The sequence below is a fragment of the Melospiza melodia genome, chromosome 26 (assembly GCF_035770615.1).
Source record: "Melospiza melodia melodia isolate bMelMel2 chromosome 26, bMelMel2.pri, whole genome shotgun sequence".
In the NCBI taxonomy this organism is placed as follows: Eukaryota; Metazoa; Chordata; class Aves; order Passeriformes; family Passerellidae; genus Melospiza; species Melospiza melodia.
The window spans coordinates 1,435,769-1,461,157 of record NC_086219.1 but is presented as its reverse complement, the minus strand read 5'-3'; the positions used below and the strand labels follow the sequence as shown (position 1 = coordinate 1,461,157).

Below are 25,389 nucleotides of genomic sequence, written 5' to 3'. Positions count from 1 at the left end.
CGGGTGCTCGGCCTTGCCACGGGCGCTGTGGGCACTCGGCCTTGCCACGGGTGCTCGGCCTTGCCATGAGTGCTGGGGGTGCTCGGCCTTGCCAGGGCTGCGCCCGGGCAGCTCGTGGGCTTTGGTCTCCGCTGTGGGAACCCAGGGCTGCAGTAAGCCATGGAAATGAGCATCGGGGAGATCTCTTTAAGTCAGCATTATGATCTGTGTGTGGGTGAACCCGTCTTGTCATGATCTTGGGGCAAAGACCTGCCCCATAATCACCACCTCTAACCCTTATCTACTTGGGCCAGCTTATCTCCCGCAGTCGCTGCCTCTTGAATTCTCTCCAAGCCCTCGGGCAGTGGCTCTCCAGAGGCAGTGCCCGAGGGCTGCTCGTACGAGCTGCCAGCTGGCAGAGGCAAGTCCAGAGGGGTTTCTTTCCCAGAGGGACTCAGTATGTGGGGTCTGACAGTCTGCTCTTGCTGAGGGCTTTCTCAGCTCAGTCAATCCATGCATGGACCTTCTAGGACCAGAAGTGTTAATAATGGTTAAGGGCGGAAAAGAATTTGTGGACTGAGTCCATCTGCGCAGGAATGTGGCAAGATGTTCCCTGCATGTGACTTTCTGCGAGTCTGGTTTTAAATACCTTGACTGACTGGGTACTTGTCACTTCCTTTGGGACACTGTTCCCCAGCCTAGTTATCCTAGTTATGAGATTACAGGAACTGACCTCAGAATGAGGACCAAAACACCTATGGTAAATGGGTGGAGGAATAGCCAATTTCCCACTCAAAGGGTCATTTGGTGTCTTTGTCAAATCACTGCTGTTGTTTGAAACACCCCGTGGATAGAAACACCTTCTTTGGGCTGGTGGCAACTTGTTTGGGTTTTTTTTACCAGATTTTTTGGGAGACATTGGCTCAGTCATTCGTGAGCTCGTGCTCTGTAAAAGGTTCCCAGGCAGTTGGTTTGTGTGTTCATGTGCCTTTCCAGTAGTTCTATGAGATACTTGTTGGGTGGAAAGCATTCAAGGGTTTAAGCCTACCAAGTGAAGATTGTTCCTTGGGAGAAGGGGTTAGCAGGGCAGGAATTAACCTTCCCGAAATGGAACAAGCAGCACCCAGCTATTACTTGGAGAACATGCTTCAGAGCTACTTAAGTCCATAGGAGTGTTTCTTCTGCTTGGGCACTGTAGAGAGATAACTCACAAAAAGGCCAGAAGGTTGATCTCTGAGACGAACTCCTGTTTCCTCACCTGTGCTCTGTCTGCTGTATCTCATGAGTCCTTCTAAACCAGCTCTGCCGCTGACAGTGGGGTGCACTCTGATGTGTGCAGGTACTACACCGTTCATGAGACACAGAGTCCCAGGGGGGAGAGGCAACTTGTACTGAAACTGGCTGGGAATGGCACAGATACCTCGACTGGAGGGGATCACATCATTGATGTGTAGTTTCCATATCATCAGTTTCTCTTTCTGTTTTGCTAAATTGTTTATGCTTCTACCCGGAGCCCTCTTTGCTGCGATTGGATCTCAGGGCTTTGCCTACACAGCCTTTTCTGTCCCACTTTTGCACTTGGCTGTCCTCCCAGCGAGAGCCTTTGTGGCCACTTTGACTCTCCCTCTGACATCAAATCGTACCCCTGGGCTGCTGTGCAGCCTACGGTGTAGGCGCCCTCTGAAAAGTTGGTTGAAAGTGTCTGGAAAGTAATGAAAAGTCCTGTAGTAGGTGAGGATAACTATTGCCTGTGCTGCGTGTCCCACCTCCACCTGGGCTCCCTCCCTCCCTGCCAGGGTTTGAAGGAAGATGCAGCCGTTCCCAAGGTTTGGAGAGCTCAGGTGCCACCCAGGGCTCCGCTCCCAGAAGTGCTGACACTGCAGAGGCCGTGCTCGCCGATCCACCTGGGGTTTGGGAGAACCAATGTCCTCGTCCTCAGCTGCACTTTGCAAAGCAAAGAGGGGGCAGAGGAGGCTTGGCTGGAAGCAGGGGAGGGGCAGGAGCTCCAGCCAAAAGTCCCACGCGGCTCCGTCTCCTCCCCTCCGGTTCAGTGCGGACTGGATCAATTTGGACGTCTTCAGCAATAAAAAATGCCGATGTCGTCCTAATTCACTAGGCCCCGAGATGACAGCAAATTTACATTTTTTAATTAAACTAGCAGCCAGTTTTTATGAGAGGGGGCTGGGTTATGCAAATCAAATGGTTGTGTACGAAAGATTAGGAGAGTTTGGGAATAAATTCCACAAATGCTAATAAAAAAAAAGAGAGAAAATGAGAGGGGGGAGAGAGAGGGACATTGTTCCATTAGCCCCTTTTAGGCTGATTTCCCTAGGGAGAAAGCTATGGGGGGGTGAGAGATGGAGGCAGCTTTCAGAGACAGGTAAAATCCATTTCCAGGATGGAGAGCCCCTTGGACCAGGACCTTGTTGCTCCCTGTTTTGTCTCCGAGGGCTTGCAGGGGAGAAGGAGGAAGAAATTGGTAACAAAAGAAACACTTGCTGGTTTCTAATCCCCATTCCTGCCTGACCGGTGATCCACAGGCTGGAGCAGCAGCTGGGACTGGCTTGAGGATGCAGAAGGTGCACAGAGCTCAGGGGCTGGAGGGGCACAGGTGGGTGAAGGGCTGGGCCAGGTCATCGTGGTGCTGCTGGAGGGTGGATGTGGCAGGGCAGCAGGGCAGTCCCTGGATGGGCAAAGCTGCTCTGGACAGGGCCCATCTTTGGGCTGACAGATGGTCACAGGCAGGGCTGCAGCTGGGATTGGTACCCTGGGGCTTCATCTCCTTTGTGCAGCTCTTGTGGGTGGGCTTCTGGTCCCTGGCAGGAGCTGCTGGTTGGAGCAGGCAGGAGTGCTGGTCACAGGTGAGGGTCTAGACTGCTGTTCCATGTAAGCACAGGCTTCCCCTGCAGAGCAGAGTGTGTTTTGGAGTGGGATGGTGATGCTTTTCCCTCACCCACACTGTGGAGCCCCTTGTTGCCCATCCATAGAGATCTCAGGCTGACTCCAGCTGTCAACACCTCTTTCCAGTGTGTTAACCTGGCACCAGTCTTCATCTCTTCCTCAAGGGACTTTCCATCTTTCTTCATGGGGTGATTCCAGAAAATAAAAGTTTGTCAAGTCCCTTCAGGAAGAAATAGTTACAGAGAACAAAAAACATGCGTTTCACTCACGTAAAATATGTTCTTGTAGAAATTTCCCAAAGAATTCTAAGTTCTTGTTGCATTTAGGAGTTAGGTGTGGTGGCTAGGTACCAAAGCAATTGTTTGCTCTGCTGTGGAGAAACAAAACCAGAAAATTTCTGGAGGCTGGGAAACTGCTTAAAGCTTCCAGTCCTAAGGCAGTTTCGTGCTTGGAATAAAAGCTGAACAACCCATGCAGGTTGGCAAGAGAAAGCAAAGGGTGGAGAACAGGAGATACAAGGGAAAAGGATGGGAAGACTAAGGTCACTGGGTGCATTTTATGACAATCCCCTGAGGATTTGGTGCCTCACTAGAGAGCTTTGCCACCCATTCCTGGTTTTGGGGTGTGAAGAGATGATTCACCAACGTGCTCCTGTTTTGCTTTGGAGAGGTGACATTTTAGCAGAGCCTCTCTTGTGAAATCAGCGAAAACACCAAGCTCTGGTGGCGCGTTTCTGGAGGTGTTCCCCACACCCAACACCTACATCCCTGTCACTGTGTCCTGAACACGCAGGTCTGCCCCAGACACTCACCCACCTCCACGCTCCCGGACACTCACGTGTTGGTGCTGTGCTGAACTTCGTGTTCCCCAGGCTGCTCTCTCAAGGCATTGCCATGATGAACACCCTGGTGCTGTGCACTTGCATCATCGTTGCCATGAATGAATCCTCCTTGGCGGCAGGAGAGGACGAGGGTGGTGTCTGCCCTGTGTGTTGGGTGTCTTTGTGCTCCCCCAGTTCTGCTGCTGGGGTGAATGGTGGCCTTGGCGTCAGCTTGGCCCACAGCCTCAGACAGACAGACGTACAGGGGCTTTGTGTAACACGAGTTTCTGAGCTGAACTAGGGCCGAGTTCAGCCTAAAACTAACAAAGAGCTCCAGAACAGGTCTGTGAGACATGGCAGAGTCTGAGGATTTGGTGTAGGATGAATAACTCCTAATCTATAAAGTGGGGCATAATCATGGTGCCTGTTGCAGCCCAGAGCCAGGGCTGGGCGCTCGGGGATGGAGATAAGGGCTGAGGGCTGGCTGCAGTCCATGCAGGGTGCAGGGTCGGGCAGGAGGGCTCCTCCCTGCACCTGGGCTGGGGTGCCTGGGCTCCTGGGGCTGCCTGGGGGCTCCCGAACCTCCTGCCCCAGTGGGTCTGGGCTGGCTTGGCATGGAGGCCACCCCAGGACCTGGGCTGGGAGGGGAAGAGCTCCAGCTGGGCTGCTCTCCTGGAATGGTGCGGTGGTGTCAGCCCTGCTCCCAAAACTGGATGGGCCAGGGCAGAGCAGAGGAAGAATTAGGAGCTTTCAGCTTCCATACATGGGAAACTGTCAAAAGCCAGGTAGCAACACCAGCTTTTGTCTGGTATTTCCAGAAAAACCCGGCAGGACCTGGCATCCCAGGGCATAATTTATTATGGAAAAATAAAATAATAAAGTACCAATCCCTTTGAGGCCTGAGTCATAGAAGCATCTTCTCATTAAAGCAGCTCCACCTCTCTGCCTGGTGTTTGCCAGCTCCATGCCTGTATGAATCCACTCCCTGAGCTGCCTCGCCCAGGGCAGCCTTCCTCCCACTCCTCCTCCTCTTCCTGCTGCCTGTGCTTCCCCAGCACCCCTTCCCCTGTCTGGAGCAGCACGAGCAGTTCCAATCTCAAGCCAGCTTCTCCCCAGGCTCCCCATCTTTGGACCAGGTGGATGTTTTATTGGTGTGTGTTGTAGACAAACATCTTCATCTTTTCACCCACCCACCTCCCACCCCTGTGCTATCAGGTTCTCTGGGCGTGCCCTGGCTCCCACATGCCCTTCTCCTGGCCATGTGTTGTGAAGGTGTGTGTGGTATCTTTCCATGGCTCCAAGCTCTCTTCCAAGTGGCCCTCTGCTAGCAGGGGAAGGAGAGGAAGCTGCTCCTGGAGTAATTACCATCTGCATGTCCCGAAGGCAGGCAGCAGATGTTAGCAGAGGAGGACTGCATTGGAAGAGGGTGAGGGAGCAGAGGCTGGGGAAAGGGGGTCTGATTTTTCTTCTTGATTGCATGTGAATATTTTTAACTGAAACTCAGTAGGACAAGAATCCCAGTTCTGCAAAGTTGATCCATGCACTTGGAAACTTTAGGGGAAAGCTCCTTTGCTCGCTCTTGCTGTGTTTTCTGTCACTCACTCTGCTTTTCTCAGCCTTTTTTATGCTGCACTATTTAACTTTTCTTACTAAATAGCTTTCCTTTATGTCCTTCTTCCTTTCCATATTCCCACAGACCTGTCACTCTTTGTCACTCTCCTGGACTTCCATTCTGTCTTTGATTCTGTCTTGCTTTCCCTTTCCTTCCCCCCCCCCTTCCATTGTCTTACTCTATTTTTCATTTTCCCATTTTTCTGTGGGCTGATATTCAGATGAGCAAACTTCTTCCAGTTAAAGGAGGTCATGAATATTAGGATTTTTCTATCAAACAATGAAATATGGCTCAAATTACTCTAAAGAATAGGGCCCTTTTCATAAACCACCTGCTGGGTTTTTTTTGAAAGAAAGCACAACCACTCGCCTGTATGCTCCAAGCAGTTGTCTCACATCTCTACCTCGCCAAGCTTTGCCGTTCCAATTTCTTCTGCTGAATTTGTTGCTCTTGGTGGAGTAAGTCTGCTCTTCCCAGACTGCCAGCACCCAATGAGTCTGGGTTTGGACAGGTTGGGACAGGATGGGGATTCTGGCAGCATCCTCACTACTTTAAATGTTGGTTTGTGATTGTGCTTTTTTGATTGCCGTGTGTATATTTTGGGGTTTTAATTTTGTTTTTGACAAATAACATTCTGGTGTGAAACTCATTTGGTCTGAACCTCTCAGCCTGACTGAGGGATCTCCTTCAGATGTTAGTGGGACATGGAAACACGAGGACCCCCTCCCCTCATCCTTGTGCTGCTGGTGTGGAGCAGCCATCGCTCCCTGGACCTGCTCAGGCCTGGCCACCAGCCCAGCCTCTCGTGGTCCTGTCCCTCTCCTCCCAGCCACAGCTTCAGGAAAGGACCTCTGAGCACAGTGGCCGCAGGTGGCTCCGGGAGAGCCAGGTTTGTGCTGCAGGAGATCCTCCATTCCTCGTGGTCCTGGCCGTGCTTGGCTGGACCAGAGCCGCTCAGCAGGGACAGGAGGGTGGTGCATCTGTGCCCCAGGGACCTGGATCTGTGCTCCCCTGGGAGCTGCCATGAGGCAGTCATGGGTAATGCCAGAGACAGGGACAACAGAGGACACCAGCTTGTCTCAGACTTAGGTTTTGTTTTCGGTCCAGCCTATTTATACTCTTCTTAGTTGCTATTTTTTCCCCAGTTACATGGATGTGTCTTGTCCTCGCTGTCTTCCATCTTCCCTCGGCAAACCTTTCCATTTTCTGCGTGTCTTTGCTGGGAAGCTCACAGCACCATTCCTCGTGGGCAGAGACCACACTTCTCTGAGGAGGCACCTCTCACTGGTGTGCTCGTTGCAGGAGCTGCTCCAGCCCTTCCACCCTCTCCCACCTGCATTTCCCTGGGCGGAAACTGCACACACAGCCCGGGCTGTGTGAACACAGAGTTTGTTTTGCCAGGGTGACCTGTTTAATCATCTCATTTTCTGGTGGCCGTTTATTCCTCGTTTCCACGGTTACAGCCCCATTAAGAGGAGAAGCAATAAGGCAGCGAGTCAAACAGGTAATAAAAACATTAAAGCCATGTGCGCGCTGGGAGGGAGGAGGGCGAGCAGCACTCAGTGAGACGAGACGGGCCGTGCCAGGGAGACAGAAGGGTCACAGGAGCCCTGTGGTGACACCAGCTCAGTGCCCATCCTCTGCTGCAGCATCCCACAGCATCGTGCCCTGCTCTGTCGGAGTGTGCTGACACTCAGGACAGTGCCACTGCCACCAGTGTGCTGCTTTCCCCAATGCTGTGCCGTAAGGCAGAGCTGCAAGTGGGCAAAACCACTCGAAATAAGAGTGTACTTTCTCTGTATTATCTTTCAGGGCTCTGACTGTCTGAAAATTTGTAACTTCCTGTTTCTGTTTAGTTTTGGTGATGCTAGTGGACCCAAATCCTTGTTCCTGTAACAGGAACATGGCCCTTGCTGAGGTACCTGCTATTGCTGGTGTGGGCTGTGCTGCAGTTCCTAAAGCAGGACTGACAATCCCAGGGTATTTACAGCCAGCTACCTGAGCCAGCACAACCCAGAGTACTATGGCTCTGGTTTGAGGCTTTGTAGGTGGAAATACCTGTTTATGGAAGGCCATGTTTCTGCAGCCTGCAGGAGAAGGTCAGATGCCATGGAAGCAGGATAGCCAGGTGCCCAGCAGGTGCTGCCAGCAGTGGCTGTGGGCTGGGGAGTGGGTGGGAGCTCTCACCTTTAGGCCATTGGTAGAAATCAGGGGAGAGCTGTGGTCAGGACTGCTGGGAATTGGGTCTTTCCTGCTAGGAGGAATCCCCAGATTTCTGGCTTTTCATTGTGGGCTCCTAAAAAGAAAGTAGCAAACTAAAGAAACCTAAAGCAGCAACTCTGGAGTGAGGAGAAGGCAGAGCCTTCAGGAGAAGGAAGAGAACTGTTTTCAGCTCACTTCCCACCAGGCAGTGGCCCTCAGGGAACCCCTCAGGGCTCTTGGAAGGTGGGAGCCTTTTGTTACCATGTGCTTGTCATCCCAAAACTGATTTGGCCAGCAACGAGACGGTGGCCTCTCTTCCTTTGGGAAATTTTGGGCCAGATGAACTCTTGGGTGTGAGTTCACCCTGACTGGCAAAAACCAGCAAAGTTACTTTTCCCTGTAATTTCTCAGTGGCCATGGAGGCCAAACAGCACTGGAGCTTAGATGATGAGATGTTGGGTTTGAGGTGGGAGGTCGCTGCCATGAAGGAGCAGGTGCCCATGGGCTGAGAGGATTCTGGCCTGTGGATAAGGGTGAGTTTTGCTGTGGATGAAAAGTGGTTAAAATAACCCTATCCTACTCATATAGGTGGCACAGCACTGACAGCAAAACAGAAACATTCAGAAAAGCAAAGTATAAAGGAGAGCAAGAAAACAGTCCCAGAACTGCAGTACCACTGCTTTACCTGCTAGCTCTCTCTGTTTAAAGAGTCTGCCCTGTCACAGCCCCGTTTTGCCCTGGTGGGATTTTTTTTAAATTATTTATTTCTGACATTGTTTTGGGTTTTACAGTTTCTTTTCTGCAGACTTTATCAGAAAGCATATTTGTGGTGAGAGCCTGTGAAAGGACCTGGCTTGCTGAGTAAATGTTCAACGTGGAAATGAGCTGCATGACCTTGAGGAGGGGAGAGGGAGGAAAGCTGACAGAAATTCATAAAAAGCTGAAAAAGAAAAGAACAAGGAGAAGGGAGGGGAGAGGAAAAAAGATAAAAGGCCTGGCCAGACTGGAAGAAGTCACACAAGAGAGGAATAATGGCCTTTCTTGTTAGAGCAGTGACTGGACCTGTCGCATTAGGCATCTTAAAGAGCCCGATTCGAAGTTGTGCTCAGCACTGACACTTTGCAAATAGGCCCATTTAAGGTGACTCGAGTTGGGCAACAAAAGTCAGTAGTCACTTTAGATCATCTTGGCCTGCGTTCAGAAGGGTGAATTTTATCCTTGGCGAAAGGCCAGTGGGAGGCCCTTGTGTGTTCTGTTCCCGTTCCCAGAATAGGACTTGGGGTGGCTCTGGGGCTTGTGCCAGCCCTTTGGGGCAGGGGCAGAGCCCACTCTGCTCTGTTTCGGGCTGGGCCCTCCCTGTGCAGAAGGCAGCGGTTGCTGGCTGGGCTCATGTGTCCGTCCAGTTGTCTGTGGGCACAGAAACTGGGCTTGGATTTATTTGTGGAATTTTTGGGGAGCTGTGGGTGTCTGGAGAAGGATCTGGATGGAGCAACCTCTCTGTCCTCAGTGCAGGACCTGACAGTAGCAGCAGTGCAGGAGGCTCCTCAAGAACGTGAGATTGGGATGGAGACACTTGCTTTAGAAAACTAATGAGGATGTCAGTCAGAAAAGACCAAAAACACACTGTTACAAGGAAGAAACTTAGAGTGGAAACACCCTGATGTCCCTATCAGAGACCAAGGTGTGAGGTCCAAGCATGCTCTGGAGCTTGGCTTTCCAGAGCTGCCTGGTTTGGGCTTGATGGTTTTACTTCAGTCCTACATCTAGTCCTGGAGGACCTAAAGTGGATTTTAAAATTGTGTATTGTCTGAATGCATGAAAAAAATGTAAATGCACTTAGGCTCCCCTTACCGCTCTTTCTGTTGTCATTTCTTTGACTCCCCAAATTCTCTTCATTTTCAAGGGGGGAAGTCTGACTTCGGTGGCATCAGCACTCCCAAACCACTGCACACCAACATTAGCAGTTCAGAGTGTGGGGCAGGGACTGTGCTGAAACAGAGTCCTCATTTGTGTTGAAACAGGGCTGATCACCATTCTTTGGTTACACCTGAATATCTGCACTAGTGGTCCTCATATACACATATTTAAATTTTAGTTCATTTAGGTGGGGGGTCGATTTCTTTCCATGAGCCTGAAAACTGTAGAGTAAGATTTTCATCTTCACTGCTGGTATGGGAGAGCTCTGCTGTATGGAGGGGAGCAGTTTTTGATTTTTTTCCAGTTAGAAAGGAAAGAAATCAAACTTTTTCCAGTAGGGAAAAGTCCTGTCGAGTGATGACCTCAAAATATTTTCTCTAGCAGTGCAGTGTGATGTCAGACAGACAGTATGTGGCTGGGTGGGAAGCACAGACAGCATGGGCACGAGTGCCTGACACAGGGGAAAACCATCAGTGCACAGCTTTGGGAGGAACTGGAGCAAAGTCACCAGGGAGATGCCAGAGCAAGGAACTGTAACTGTTCATTTAATAGCTTTGGATGTTTGCTTTTATGCGACAGTTGCTGCTCAAGCACTCAGATTGGAGAATTCTAGACTTGCACGGATTTCAGGGATTTTATTTGTATGTGTTCAGCACAGGACATGAGTGGGAGGGGAGCATAGGGGTTTTTCCAACAGGAGAAGGGCCCTGTACCCTGCTGCTCTGTGCCCCTGTGCACCTTGATTTTATGAGCTGAGCCTTCCCCTCTCACTCGTGTCTCTCACCCTTCCCTGAAGTCACTGTGCCTCCAAACCCACCTCACTCACCCGCTCCCTCTGGTCCCAGCATCCTCCCACGCTCCCCGGAGCATCCTCTGTCCTGTTCTGCTCCCTGATGTGTTCACTGCCCCTGCAGAGGCCCTGCCCTGTGCCAACAGCCCCGTCTGGAGCTCAAACAGCCGTGCCCCGAGTGCTGGCCCTGCCCGGCCTCCCTGCCCAGCCCGGGCTGCAGCTGAAGCTGCCCCGTGAGAGCTGCGAGGCACAGGCACATTTTCACAGCTCATTCTCCAAAAGGAGAGCCTGCAAGGGGTGAGGGGCAGGCTCCTTGCAGTGAAGGTGTTAACAAATAGCAGGTGATTAAACATGACAAGCAGTGACATTTCTGTGTGGGGTTCTCAGTACCAGCAATGCCAAGAATGAAGCTATAAACCCTGACATTTTGTGTTATGCACTGAGGTTTTTAATAGACATCTTTCTCTCCCTCACCTCTGTTTGTTTCTTTTATTCCTCTATTCTCTTCTGTCCTCTTCTCCCTTTCCTCTCTCTTCCTGATCCTCACCCTGGCTCTGTCCCATCCCAAGTGCCCCCATCTCCATTTCCCATCCCTCCCTCCCCGCTCTTATCTTTGCTCTCTTGCTTCACCAGACTCATTTGTTCAATGTCCTTCACTTTAGCTTTTGTTTCTCTCTTCCTCCCTATTTTCTTGTTACACTTTTCCAAGATTTTTTTGCTTTTCATGGCATCGTTCACCCTTCCTTACTCTTGTCTTCCTCCTGCTCGCTGCGGTCTGTGCCATCTGCACGCGCTCCCAGTCTCTCACACAGATGCACTCCCACATTTATTGCACACACGCACTGGCACTTCCCGCACACTTCCCTGCTCCCCCCACGCTCCCGCTCTCTCCTGCTCCGTCTCTCACATACGCTCGCACTTGCTCTTTTCTTTCTGTGCTTCCCCTCTCCTGCTCTTCTTTGTCTTTGTTACTCCCTTCTGCTGTCATCCTCCCTCTGTCTGTTCTTTTCCACTCTCTCCCCTTCTCCCTCCCTTTCCTTTCTCTTTTTGGGGTCTGATGTAATACTCTAACCATGGGCAGCCAGGCCAGTTGCTTGTCAGGGAGCAGGTGTCCCACCCCTGAGTGATGTTTTTGTTAATAACATTTTTGCCCTGACTCAGAAGCCGTCATTTTGGAGATTGGTTGGTGGGTTTTTTTTAAGGACAGGAGCTGAGGAGGCTGAGCTTTTGGGAACAGTTGCTGGGTTTGTACTAAAAGGACTGCAACAGTTGTTCTGCTGAGCAAGAAACGTTGGAACAACTGCAGATTCTCTTCCCCCCCATCTATCCAAAGGGCATTTGGAGGTGACACCCAGTGCACAGTCCCCCGTGCAGCCAGCTCTAATTGGAGCTGACGAGCTGCCACTCGTTCTTGGCTTTGGAAATGGGGCACTTCTGCCGCTGGAGGTGGCCCTACGCAGCCCTCTCTGTTACAAAAAACATTTCCTCCTCTTCTGCCTTCTCCTGGTGGTGCTGTGGGCGCAAAGTTAGCGGAATCGAGCACAGGGCTGTCCTCCAGCAGGTCACCTGGTCTGCAGAGCCCAGCAGGTATGGCCCAGCTACGTGACCTGGCCATGAGAAAGGGGTCCCCAGGCACAGAAGGGTGGAAGGGTCAGCGGCGGTCAGTGGCTCCCTGGCCCGTGACCTGCCTGGTCACTGTGTCTCACCCGGCTGTGATCCCCGTGATGCACAGGCTGAGGCAGGGCATGGTGCTTCCCTGGCTGGAGATGGTGTGGGCAGGCCTGCTGGGCTCGAGGCACCTCCAGAGGCTCTTTGAGCAGCACAGCCATTCCTTCTCACACGGCTGCAGAGTCTCTGCCTCTCCCCAGGTTCCTGGGGAAGGTCCGTAGGGAGCTCCTGGAGAAACACCAGGCACAGGGTCTGAGCTGTGCATTAGGAATGTGCTGGCCCATCTCTAGAGCTGGCACCTCTGCACTGAGAGCGCCAGGGTGGGCGAGAGGCTCCCCTGGGTGGACAGAGAGGACAGAGGCCGGGGCAGCTCCTGTGGCAGGAGGTTCCCAGGTCCCCAGTGTAAGTGGCTTAGCAGGTATTTGAAATGAGCTAAAACTAAACTGCAGTTTCAGTCCCAGTATTTCCTCTTCCTTGACTCTGCACTCATTCTAAAAATCAAAATACTTCCCCATAAAGAACCGCCTTCCCATAAAAGGGCCTCTCCCTCCCTGCCTGCCCAGGTCTTATTGATCAAGCACCACAGACGGTGGCTGCAGCTTCAGTTGCCAAGTAGGGCAGATCGATAGAGACTCGATAGGATGGGATTTTTGGCAGCTGGAGCATATATTTGTTCCTCCTTCCGTCCCACCATCCCTCTGGGAAATGGCTGGTGTCACAGTGGAAGCAGGTGGAGCAAAGCTCCGTCCTCCCGCTTGCCGCTCACCTTGTCATCTGCCCTCTGTGCTGCTGCCCTGGCACCAGAGGCCTCTGCAGGAGCATCTGTGGGGCTGCAGAGAATGGGGGGCACGTGTGGAGATGGAGCAGTCCCACCCTGTGCTGGCTCCCCCGGCCCCTCTCTGCTGCTTGCCTTTTGCAATGGCCAAGTTCACTCTTTTGTATACTGGGGCAATCCTGTGGGTGAGTCCAGGCTCCCCAAAAGCAATACTTATTGTTTTCCCAGTCTCTATTCAACTAGTGTTTCTTCCTGCCTGGATCCAAAGTAATTTCCCTGTGCCCCTCCCTGCTGTTGTCATCTTCAGTGCTGTTGTCATCTTCCCAGAGATGGGGAGAGCAAGGCACGCTGATGGGAAGTGGCTTCCTGAAGGCCAGAGGGACTTGGTGCTGGAGCTGGGGTTTGGGTTCTAGCTGTCCTTTAGCAGCACTCAGCCCCATGGCCATGGGCCTTCCCCACCCAGATCCTTCCCAGGCTGCCCTGGCCGTGTGGAACCCAGATCTGTGGGCTGGAATTCTCCAGCATCAACGGGGGAATGAGGCACAGAGGGGAGCGCTGGGCAGGAGAGGGATGCTGTGCAGACTTGTCTTTCTCCATCCTCTCTGAAGAGCAGTTAGCTCTGCCATAAGATGTCCTTAACCCTTGCCAGCCCTCGTGGCTGCCCAGGCTCTGGCAGGTGCTGAGCGCCGCGCACAGAGAAGTTAATGAAATGAGTATTTTGGGGAGGGGGGCAGGGAGGCTCTCTACTGCACCCTGGGGCCCTGGGTTTATTAATGGTGACCTGCCATTAAAGACTAAAGTGCTAACCTGGTCATATTTAGCAGCTTTCAGTGGTATCCCAGTGGTCTCTGCCTGCAATATCAACTCCTGCTTTCCCCCCGCAGCCCCAGCTCAGCAGGAGCTGACTCCAGAGTTTCTCCGCTACAATGAGTCTGGTGGGCAGCACTAAGAAGTCTCTGTGCTGCTGCTGCCAGACAGATTTCCACCTCCTCCTGCTGCTGCACACAGCTTCCCCCTCTCACTGCCAGGTCTTGCCAGGCAGCGCTTGGAAAAGAGGACCAAGTCCTGGCATCTTCATGATTTCCTTTACACAGACAGAGCCTGGGGGTCACTAGGAGAGGGAGATGTGCCAGCGTGAAGCTCAGAGGGTTTGGCCATGAAGGAGAGGCACACTCCGGCTCTGCAAAGCATTTCCACAGAGCTCTCTGAGAAGGCACTGGCAAATTATCCCTGCCTGGGAAGCGAGGCAGCAGCTCTGCCAGACCTGATTAAAAAGGGACTCGAGGCTAACAGCTCCAGGTCAGAGCAGGAGGGCTGCTCCCACTGCTGCTGTCCCTCTTGCTCCAATCTAAGAGGGCTGTGGAAAACCCAAGCTCAGGGGGATGTCCCCTAGGGGATGTCAGCAGTTGGATATTGCAGTGACAGGCACTTTAGAAAGATGCTGGGAGCTGCTGCTGCTGCTGCTGGTCCAGGCAGGGATCAGTGTTAGCAGGAGAAAAAAAAAGCCCCAGAGTTTCCTTGAAGCTAATTCTGCTCTTGATGCTTCCCCAGAAGCAAGATCCTGCTGTGCTCTGTGTGCCAACTGAGATTATTGCTTTCCCTGATCACTTCTTCCTGGATTAAAACCTCAGCACAGCGTATTTTGCAGCGTGTTATTCCAGGATACCCCCATGAAGCTCAACGTGGTGCAGACTCTGGCAGAGGTGCCAGGGAATCATGAGGCTGCTCAGATCAGGAGGAGGGGGTGCCCCTGCCCCTGGCAGTGCTGTTTGGCCGAGGTGAGGGCACACAGAGCAGGGCTGTGGGGGTTTTCCTCTCTGCAGAGAGCCGCGGATGCCGCGTCCCCGCCGCCCTGCCCTTCCTGCGGGCACGCTTGCCAGTGTGGGCTGCAGAGGCAGCGAGGGCAGCGGCCCCGTTCCAGCCCAGCCTCCCAGCAGGACGAGTGCCGCTTTGGCAGCCAGGCTGGGGGCAACCCTCGCTCTCTGCTCTGGCTCCGTGCCCCAGCTGATCTGCAGCCAGGTTTCGCTGTAATCCCTACATCCTGTTGCAGGTCCTTAATCAGCTGGAGTCAGCCTGGAAAAAAAAACCCCAAAACCCCAAACCCCAAACTGTTGTGGTTAAAGCTCCCCACGGCCAGGTGGTGGGGAGGGGTGGGCAGCAGCCTTCCCAGGCACCAGGTGAGGCACGGGAAGGGTTGGGAGAGATGACGGTCTCCTCGGTAGGGATGGAAGCAGAGAAAAGGGTGTTTGTTCCTGCTGGACCCACTCTGCAGGGTCTGCAGGACCCACTCACGCTGTTCTCCTGCACAGTGGATGGGTCTGGGTTTGAGGCATGGGCTGCTCCTGTTGTCCCACTGCCAGCTCAGCTCTGGACACTGCCCCTTCAGCCCTCGTTGGGCAGGCTTGGAAACTCTCCGGGTTGTTGTTGAGTTGGTTTTTTTCCCATTTAATGCATAGAATAACACTGATGGGTCTGAACAGCTCCAGCCAGGCGACGAGGGGAAAGAATAACAAGCTCCTGAATGTCAGGCAAAATTATGGGCCATTGCTATTTAGGGTGAGTCTGGTGGATTTAGGGCCTCTCTGTTCTATTGTCCTGGCTGCTCTGAGCATTGGAGCAGGCGAGACACAAGTCGGGAATTTTATTGCAGAGCGTGTTCAGGGGAAGGCTGGTTCTGAGCGCTTCCGGAGTGAACGGCAGCACTGGGGGAGAGGGGAACGTTGCTGTTGGAAAGTTGGTGAGATGTGATAGCAGAGGCTGGAAGTCCTGGAGAGGTGGTTATCCAGCAGAGAACAGAGCCCCTTTGCATCCTGGTTTCTGTCAGGATTCAGCTCCAGATGTTCAAGTCTGTGTAGGGTTGGTCTCCATCCATCAGAGCTGGGCTGGCTGTCCAGCTGCTGTGTCCCTTGGCAGACCCTGCTGGTCCCCACTGCATCTCAGGGGCACATGGCTCCTTGTCTTCTCTTGTGAAGCATTCAGGAATGTAGTTCATATGAAAAACAGTGCCTGTACGTGTGTGTTCAGTGGGGATTAGGGGTTTTGGTGTCATCTCTTGGATTGCTTATTGCTGGCACTGGTGATGTAACCAGGGCTGGGCACTGCACTGACATTGCCAGGTGTTGGGGGAAGGCCCCAGCTGAACAGCATAAGCACAGAATGACACAGAAAAGCTGCAGAAAGGTGTTACACAGTGTGATAGAAGTGGATTGTCCATGGGAAAGTGATGTCTTTAACAGTGCTGAACAGGGTGTACCCTAAGCTTCCAGATTTTGGCAAATACATTCTGTCCCATGCCAGGGTGGGGAGGAGTGGCAGAGAGCAAGAAAGCCATTCAAGCCTGGCTGTCTGCATAGGTGTGAGGCTCAGCAGGGTGAATTCTTTGCTTCTTTGGGGCTCTTTTTATTTGACCGGATTAAAAAGCCTATTTGAGTTTCTTAAACCATTTAATCTAAAATCCCCAGGTAGATGCGCCATTGGATTCAGTTTTAAGCTTATAAACAAAATAGGTCTGTGTTTGTCTCTTCTTCATTTTGTTTTGAAGAAGAAGGGTTTGACCTGTCCTCCCTGGAGCTGGGGGGCAGTTGAGCTTCTGGTGCCTGTGGATCCCCGTGGGCTTTGTGAAGGGTGGGAGAGTGCAGAGGCTGGGCTGCTGGGGTGGCCTCCCTGCAGCCCCAGGGCACAGGGACTTGTGGCCTGGGCAGGTTGGGCTCCGCTGGCTGCTCCCCAGGGCTCAGAACCTGCACAGAGTATGGGTAAAATTCCAGGAGAAGCATTGCTCTGCAGATAGCTTGGGTGTGTGGAAAAGGAGAGGACCATAGGAGATGGGAGAAAGTGTGAGGAAAGCTTGGAATGGTCTGGATAATTCCAGTTCCTTTTGAGAGGAAGCTGGTTCTCCTCTGCTCCCTCCAGGGTTTCCTCCTGCATCCATCCTCTCCACACAGTCTCCTCTTGTCTCCTCTACAGTGCCATGTGGGTTATTGCTGCCACTCCCTGTGCTTCAGAGGAGGTCCCATTGTCCCCAAAATGGGACAGTTGAGGATTTGTTCTCGGTAGAGAGGTGCTGCTGATGCCTGTGGCAGCTGCAGGAATGTCACAGGTCTGTGGCCCACAATGCCAGATACTCCAAAGGAAGGTACCAAGCCCACAGCAGCTGGGTGTCAGATGATCTGCCCGTGTCCCCTCACAGTGCTTTCCATGTGTGCACAGAGCCCCTGATGCCTGCACGTATGTGGGGTGACAGTGGCAGGGCTCAAACCAGCTGTAGGATCCCTTCCAGGCCCTGTCCCCAGCGCTGGGAGCACAGCAGAGGCGCTGCCCATCCATGTCCCTCGTGCAGCCATGGAAAAGCTCCTTCCAGCACGGCCACACAAGGGCCAGCAGGGCAGGCTGCCCTCACCTCTTGTGGGCTTTGCTGAGAGAGAGAGGCCTCCTGTGAGCAGGGCTCTCAAGGAGATGCTCTGTGTAAGGGGAAGGTGGGAGCAAGGCTGTATCCTTCCCACCTTCCCTCTGCCAGGGAGCTGAAGACAGACAGAGGGACAGGCGTCTGTCCGATGGCAGCCGGAATAGGAGGGAGCCCTGTTGGCTTTGCCCAGGGAGCCTCTTTCTATATGGAAATGAAGAATTTAGGCTAATGGAGCTCAACCATCTCTAATTTTGCGATGGCAGGAGGATTTTGATTGAAAGTAATTAAGCAAGCTAGCTGTAAAATTAATTAAAGCAAAAGGGGGGGATTTTTTTATTGGATTGGATAGCGATATAGCGGCTGTCAAATGGGGGACGGATGGGGGTGACCTGAATTCTCTGCCCTCCCTCCTCCCACTCGGGACGTTTATGTCACTTTAATCTCCTTACAGCGGCTGGTGTGCATTTGTTTGAAATAATCAAGGAAATATGGTCAGAAATTGTCAGCTTTCAGATCTAATTTACCTGACAGCCCTGCGCAGACCAGTAAGCCTCTGTGTGCGTGTGTGTGTGTGGTGCATGCGACTGTGTGGTCATGGAGGACTCCTTGTCTCCCCTTTCCCCTGTTTTTGTTCATTCTATCTTCTCTTGATTCTTAGCAAAAAATACTTCTGACATATCTGGGGCCACCCAGCACCTTGCAGGAAAAAGAAATAAGTTTGACAATTTTCCTGCGGTCCCTTCTCCACCCCCACCTTCCCATCAATATCTCCTCCCAACCTGCTGCCTCATCCTTGCACCATAACCAGCTTTAGGGTTTAGGCAATATAGGATTAGGAGAGGTGGCTGTAATTCTTTATTCCAGATGGCTGGCAACTGCTAAACCCACTGTCACAAGCACCGAGTTATAAAAATACTTAAATTAGGCCCTTTGTTTCAGCCCCTGTCCCTGCCAAGCAGCTATCCTGGTGTCCTGCAGGGAGCTCAGCTTGCACAGAGCAGGTGGGGGACTCTGAGTCCAGACTGTAATGATGATGCTGGGGAGAGGCTTCTCTGGACTCACACCTACCTGGATTCCCTTGCTCAGCTCCATCTGCTTCTTTTTTGCCTTTAGCTCTTAAAGAGAGATCTGCAAGGAGGAGGCGCTGGGCTTGAGTTGGTGTGTGCTCACTTGGCAGGTGAACATGCCAGTCCAGGGACGTGCAAAGGCTGCAATTCCTGCCCATCTGCCTGGGTGGGTGGGAGTGTGCGCATTCCTGACAGAAATCCAGGCTTCCCCCTGGACCTAACCCTGCAGGAACCTGGTGACCTGAGCTCACTGTACTGAACCTGAGGAAGGAGGGCGACTGCTGCAGGACTGGTGTTTCCTCAGAGCTGCCCTGGTGCCTCACATCTGTCTGGCTAGGTTGGCTCTTAGGGTTATTATTTACTATTTATTATTATTCATCAAGCACCGAGAGAGTTTGGGCTTTTGTTTGTTTTGTTTGGGTCTCCATACAGAGGCCTTTGCTGAGGCAGACTCCAGTGCCAAGACCTCTGGCACTTTTACAATTACTGCCCGTGATCCTACTGTATTGTTTATGTAATGACTCTCAGTCCCGAGGGATTCTGCAGCCTTTCTTAGGCCCGAGCACCCAGCACCTGGCAGGGAGAGTGCAGGGCAAGTGCTGGACCCTGGTGCCAAGGAAAATCTCTGGGCTTTATGTCCCAGGGAATCATTAATATGTAGAGGGCTCAGGCTGGACCTGCTGTGAGGATCCACATGCAGGGGAGTTGATTAAGCTGCTTCAGAAGGAACAGATGATTCATCCCTGCCCGGTGTCTGTGGCCACAGGGTCTCTCAGTAGCTCAGAGCTGATGTTCTGGCTGTTGGGTGTCTGCACCCACCAGTCTGTCTCTCGTACAGGGAGCTGAGTTGACTGGTCCTTGTGGGCCAGCTGATGTGACCAGTCCCCGAGCATCCCAGAGCACCCCAAACCACGTCACCCTGGGAATTGAAGCTTGGAGTTGTTAAGCAGGTGTGTGGAGGGCTCCACACCAGCTCTGTAACCTGCAGGACGTGGGTAGGACTGGTGATGGCCAGCTGCACGGGGCTGTGCTGAGGTGGGTGATGAGCTCATCACCATGATTCTTGGGTTTAATTCCAGCTTTGCCACTGATTTGCTTTGTGTCTGTAGCCATGTGAGTGCATAGCTTTGTGCCAGTGCTTCCTCATCAGTATAATGGGTATAATTAGGCTTCCCTGATTGACGATGGCGCTGAACACTGAGTGTGCTGGCAGACTGTTTGCTTTTGTTTAAAAGTCTCTTCCAAAAAAAAAGAGGTAAGACCAGATTTTAGGGTGCTGGTTCCCATACCATATTACAGATATATGTGGATTAAGGTCTCTGACAGTACCCAACCCTTTCCTTGTGGGACAGGTCTGCTCTGAAGAGTTGGCTTCCCCTAAACCTAACAGGACAGAGTTAGGTTAAGACTAAGTGCTTCTAAGTACTGTCTCCTCTGTATTCAGCAAAATACAGAATGTGGCACTGCTGATCTTCTGTGTTAATTACAAATATAACAGAATGTAACATGAAGAATAGTCTAAATAATTTCATGGCCTGTTAACCAAAAGAGAGCTTAAGTTCTGGGACATGGACCAGGCTACCACTGATAATGGTATCTGAATTCAGTGGTGTCTGGAGGAAGGGTCATACCATGCTGGCTGCTCTGATTTCCCACTGTAGATTGCAAGACCAGATGATTAAGAGTGCATTAGATAATCTTCTAACATAACATTCCCTACAGGCAGTTACTGGCATTGCTGTAGAGACATCCTGAACGACGTGTTGGAAAAGGAAGTGCACAGGACAGTCTTTCTGCATTGTGAACATGTTTGAGACCCCCATGCAAAGCTGTGCTCTGTTCTGACTCCAAGTCTCCTCAGACATGGCCGAGGAAAATGCACGTGAGTGCTGACCTGGGGGCACCTTCTGTTGTTCTGTTTGCACCTGCTTGTACTTGTTCAACACCTCTCCCCTCTCAGGCACTGCCACTCTCCCTGCAAGTGAGTCTGGAGGCCCTGACTCCAGCACAGCCAGGAGTTGAGGAACATCCCATAGTTGGGTGAATGGGGTGAAAAGTTCAGATTTGGGTGGCATTTCTTTTTCTCTCAGTTTAGTGTAAGCAGCAGTGGAAAGGCATGAGTTTCCTTCTGTCACTGCTGTGGTGCCAGCTGGGAAATGATTCTCCTGAGCCAAGCAGAGTGACATGAGCATAAGATCAGTCAGGGAAGGATCAAGCCCAGCGAGTTGGGAAGAGCTGGGAGATGAGTGTGTGGAGATGAGCTGCCCATGCTCAGTGGCTGGGGAGGAGAGTCCCCCAGAAAGGGACTGGCAGCTCAGCTAACATTAATGCAGAGTGGGAATGTGCAGAGAGCCTCAGGAGTGAGTGAGGATGACAGACACCTGTACCTGCCTTTCCTGTGAGCTGCTGACCCTCACACAACACCCTGCTCCAGTGCTCAGTCCTGGCTGCTGTTTGTGTGTGTCCAGCTGGCTTGGGGCAGCAAAAAGAAGAAGAAAACAGAGCCAGCAGCTCAGCTGATCAGGGGGTTCAGTCAGTAGCTGCCCTGCCTGATTTGCAGTGGATTCAGGGGCTTACTTTGGAAAACTCTCTAGGGCGAGTCTGAACAAGCCAGTGGCACCCAATTTCCCAGGGAGATAGAAAAGCCATAGAGAAAAAAAGGAAGTTTGGGGATAAGAGGACAATAGTGTTGCTGGCCAAACAAGGCTGTGAATGAAGATGTGTCTGCCCCATCCCTTTACCTCCCTGGCAGTGGGACCCAAGGACCTCAGGAGGATTCAGGAAGGCTTCTGTGAAGGCATCCTGAGCAGGGAAGGGAGTGCTGAATGGCACAAGGCAGCAAGGGAGACATGGAGAGCTGTGTGTCATACAGCTCAGCTCCTGGGGCCCAGTTAAAACACAGGTGTAAAGTGAAAGTGCATCAGTGTGCCTTCAGCTCAGCCTCTCCTTTCCCCCGTGCTTCCTCCTCATGTTCTCCCTGGAGCTCCAGGCAACTTTATCAATTTGCACCCAAATGCAGTAGAATCACCAAGGCTGACAGGGTTTTGGTTTCATTAAATCTGGGCCGTAACATGCCAGCCCTCCACCCTGGCACGTGTTTGCAGGGCTGTCATGGCTGATGCAGGCTTCCTCATGGCTTGGCAAACCAGCACCTTGGAAGCCTGGGCTGAATTCACAACATCATAGAATGGTTGAGGTCGGAAAAGACCTTTAAGGTCATGGGATCCAGCCATTAACCTGGCACTGCCCAGCCCAGCTCACAGTTACCCTCCAGGAGGGGTGAGCGGGGTCCCAGTGTCCTCACGGATGGTGCTGGTGCCGTATTGGGATTTCTGGGGACATCCCTGGGGTTTCCTCATCCCAGCAGAGGGAAGGGAGGCTCTGGGCTGACGGAACAGCTGGTGATGGATGTCTCCATGTGTGTCCTCGTGGCAGCAGGGCAGGGCCCAGGTCAGGTCAGATCCGCTGCTTCCCAGACAGACCAGGAGCCAAGCCCTGGCTTTGGGAGAGGCTCAAGGCAGCGCTCCCCGAGTTCCCTCTGCACAGAAGATACAGCCTCATGGAGCTGTCTTTTTATTTGCAAACTGAGCAGTTGTACTGGAAGAGATTTAGCAAACATGGGACTGCACAATGCTGTGTGTACTGAGTCACACATCAGGGCTGGAGCCAGCTAGCACTGTGAGCTACTGAGGCAAACATTTGAGAATAGCTACAATAGGCACCAAAAATATCTTCAGATGAGATCTTTCTGAGTTGCTGCACATTGGGTAACAGGGAGGGTTGACAACCTAAGCTTAAACTCTACCCACATGCTCTAGAGCTCATCTTAGGCAAGCCAAGCTACTGGAAATGGGAACAAAACAGAGAAAAAGCAGATTTTTTCCTGTAAAGGGAGCTCTGATTAGCCAACTTCACATGGGTTGGGAAGGTTCTGGCTCTGGCAGGGCTCTAGGATCCTGGCTCTGGCTGCCTTTCAGGAGGGAATGACTGACCCCAGAACTTACCCCATGCTGTTGGATCTGCAGCTCACACCTGCACAGGGCAGGATCAGTCCCTACAAGGCATCATCTGTCTGTTTTTAAACTTCCCAGGCAAGGGGCTTGGTCTTGGAGTCTCCCGTAAAGAGTCTCCCTATTGCAAGATTTTTCTCAGGGGTTTGCTCTGTGGTTGCTCTTCCCTCTCTACTACTCTTTTAAAATAAAGGAGTCACTTCCCCAAAAGCCAGCTCTGGCTCCTGAGACGTGATTCCCCAAGGGCAGAGTTTTGGGGGCCTGTGTGGGCCGTGTCAGCAGAATGGCAGAAGAGGCAGTGGAGGCTCTTGATGCTGTCTGACGTGCACACGGAGGGCAGGGCTGGTGGTGATGCTGATTGTGATCAGCCTCCTGCCACCCTTGGGCATCCTCTCTCCCCAGCGCCCCAACGCCTTTCCTTCCTTCCTCCTGCTGCTCTCTGCCCCTCGGGCTGGGGCTGGGGCTGTGCCTTGGCCCTGCTCACCATCTCTCCCACCGGCTCTGCAGCCGTGTTTTCTGCCAGCGCAGGGCACTGAAAAGTGCTGGCACTGCCAAAAACCCTGTGTGCACTACGACTCCCCAAACATCCCTTTATTTTTATTGTTCTGTTAATTACTGTTTAAACTTTAATAAGTCACTTCGTCAGGAGGGGGGACCTGCAGTGAGGTTTCTGTGCAAACACTGGGCCCGGCAGTGACTCTAGTGTAACATAACCCTTTATACAATGTGGGAATGTTTAGACTGTAACAGAAACTTGTTATTTTAATGACAGTTAACGGGGAAAAAAAAAAGAAAGGAGCGAATGAAAAAGGGAAGCAAGTTTGTTGGGGAAATGGCTCATCTCAATCTCTCTGTCTGGCCTCTTTTCTCTTGGCTTTAATGATATCTGGATAAGGAGGCTTTATGGCTTCAGTTGAGGCAAGTCTTGTTCCCAGAGATGCCCTATGCCAGGCAGTATGTGATCCCCTCAGTTCTGCAGGGCGAGGCCAGCAGCGGAGAGATGCTGATGGAAGCAGCATGGCTTGATTTTGCTCAGACACAGCAGCAGATGCCTAAAGCCAATTTGAGCTCAGTCTAATTATTCTGACCCACACAAGAGACTTTCCCCTTCTATTCAGAGCTTCTTCCACTGGTTAAGTTTTTAAGTAGCTGTGCTGACACAGATGCTGGCATGTCATGCATAGGAGGGTCCAACATCCCATGGATAAAATGGACCTTGAAGCAAGAAGATGTTTCATTTTGACTCCTCAAAATGAGGAATCATGCAGACGTGAGAGAGGGAGAGAGCCTGGCTCGGACTCTTGGCAGTGGGAGAAGAGAGGATTCACAGGCATCCTTGATTTTGGACTGTGACTTGTGACATCTGCGTTGCTTTGAGGTGGAGAGTGACTGTGCAGTGGCTGCTGTCCCCGCACCACAGCTCTGAAGTCACCTCCAGGTTTGGCTTGGCTATATTTAGCACTCACTATAGACAAGACCATATAGAGTGATATATATGATCTGAAAACCTTCAACTCCTGCTGACCTCTGCTGCGACAGTGAAATCCCCCAAATCTGTGCAGTCTGAGTGAGAAGTGACGTGAGACCACAAGAAGGGAGAGCTCCCACGTGTCCCTTGACAGAATTCCATGTTCCCCCCTCCCCAGGCTGGTCACCAGTCCCTGGCAGGGCTGTCCTCTGGGAAGCTCAGCTTTTTCTGCCAGACCTGGCTGCTGGGCCCACAGGGAATGAGAGCAGAGAGGTGTACAGAGGGCAGGGGGGTGCCGAGTGGGGCCACAAGAGCTTTGGCAGAAGTTGCTGGGAAGGAGAAAGGTGGAATGGTGCTGGGAGCTTGAGGAAAGGAGACAGGAGAAGAAGAGCACCCTAAGGGCAAGGCCAGCAACTGGGATGGAAAGGAGGGAACAAAGGGCAAAACTTTGGAGGGGAGGAGAGGTTAGGAGGGTGTGGGGTGTGAGGAGCACTTTGCTGGCTGAAAGACCCTTCCTCAGGTGCCGCCTCATTCCCAGGCATCCAGTTTCTCTTTGCAGGGCCCCTCTCTCCTCTTTGCTAAGTTCCTGGCTAGAACAGGAGCCTGGGGACTTGCTCTCCATAAAGCTTTTTGGTGAGGATGAGTGTAGGGTGGAGTGGGAGGGGATGAAATCATGGGCCTCTGGGGAGTGTGTGTTTTCCCAAGTGGGTGAGCATGCAGGGAGCAGGCCAAAACAGTTCATGCTTTCCTCACCCACTGCTGGGGTTGTGATTGTTATTGATTGGGTTTGCTGTTCTCGGCACTTTGTGTTTTTCCAGCTGAGCATTGGCTGCCCCTGGAATTTTATTTTTTTTTTAACCTCTGCTTTAGTTCAAATGTGCACAAACATGGCAGATGGGGCAAGTGTGTGCCCAGCTCTGTGCCAGCCAGCACTGCAGGGGCTGAGCCTGCACTGGGGCTGCACAGGGCTGGGAGAGTGCAGGGATGTGTGAAAGGTGCCAGTAATGTGCAGACCTGCTGCTAGTAGGATTAAATTCATAGGTGTGTATTATCTCTGGATGTATGTCATACAGAAAGGTAAAGAAATCTAGAAATCTGCTTTTGTGTGGAAAGTACTGTCAGGGCTTCGTGTTGGAGCAGATAATGGGGACGTGCTCAGGGATTCCCATGCTTGGGCGTGTGTAACATATAGCTGGCTTAGGGTGCACAAACTTCAACCTCAAAGCCAAAGGGCCAAGAGAATGCTAGCTGCAGAGATAGTTGTGTTTCATTTCCAACATTGTGGCCATTAGTTTCAGACCCACCAAGCCCCTCATGTGGGGCTGTTCTCCCTCCAGCCCTGTGCTTGTTGTCCGTCCTCTGCAGAGCTGTGCCTGCTCGTGGGGCCAGTGGCAGGAGTTGTCCCTTTAGGAATGGTATTTTCCAGGTTCCTGTGTGAGGCCAAACATGTCCCAGCTGCAAAAATAACTAGACTGTATATCCTGTGGAAACAGGAGCAGCAGCGACACATCTGTCTGGTCTGGGCAGAGCTGGCTTGTAACTAATGCCCCAAAGGGGCATCAAGCGGCTGCAAGCTCCTTGTCAGCGTGCAGAAGCCCAAAATAGAGACCTCTGGGGAGGACTGGCCCCTTGGAGGGTGCAGCTCTGCAGCGGGCAGAGCAACAGATCCCTCTGAGCCCCTTGCAGGACCAGTGTGCTGCAGCAGGACGTTAATATTGCCTGGCTGCCCTGGCCCGGCCCGGGGCGCACGGTCCCCGAGCAGCCCCAGCCCCTCGGCA

The 25,389-nt window shown here is 52.3% G+C and overlaps 1 protein-coding gene across 13 annotated transcripts in view; it reads left to right on the top strand.

Moving 5' to 3' along the window:
- The window catches only part of CASZ1 (castor zinc finger 1), a 188,860-nt gene that overhangs the window by 107,242 nt on the left and 56,229 nt on the right, over window positions 1-25,389 (top strand). For 8 of the 13 annotated variants that reach the window (XM_063176728.1, XM_063176727.1, XM_063176733.1 and 5 more), the window contains one exon: window positions 19,856-20,015. The exons of the other annotated variants lie outside the window; for them this stretch is intronic. In XM_063176728.1, coding sequence (XP_063032798.1) covers window positions 19,997-20,015 — 19 coding nt within the window. In that variant the 5' untranslated portion in view covers window positions 19,856-19,996. The remainder of the gene's footprint in view (window positions 1-19,855; window positions 20,016-25,389) is intronic. 13 annotated transcript variants of the gene reach the window in all.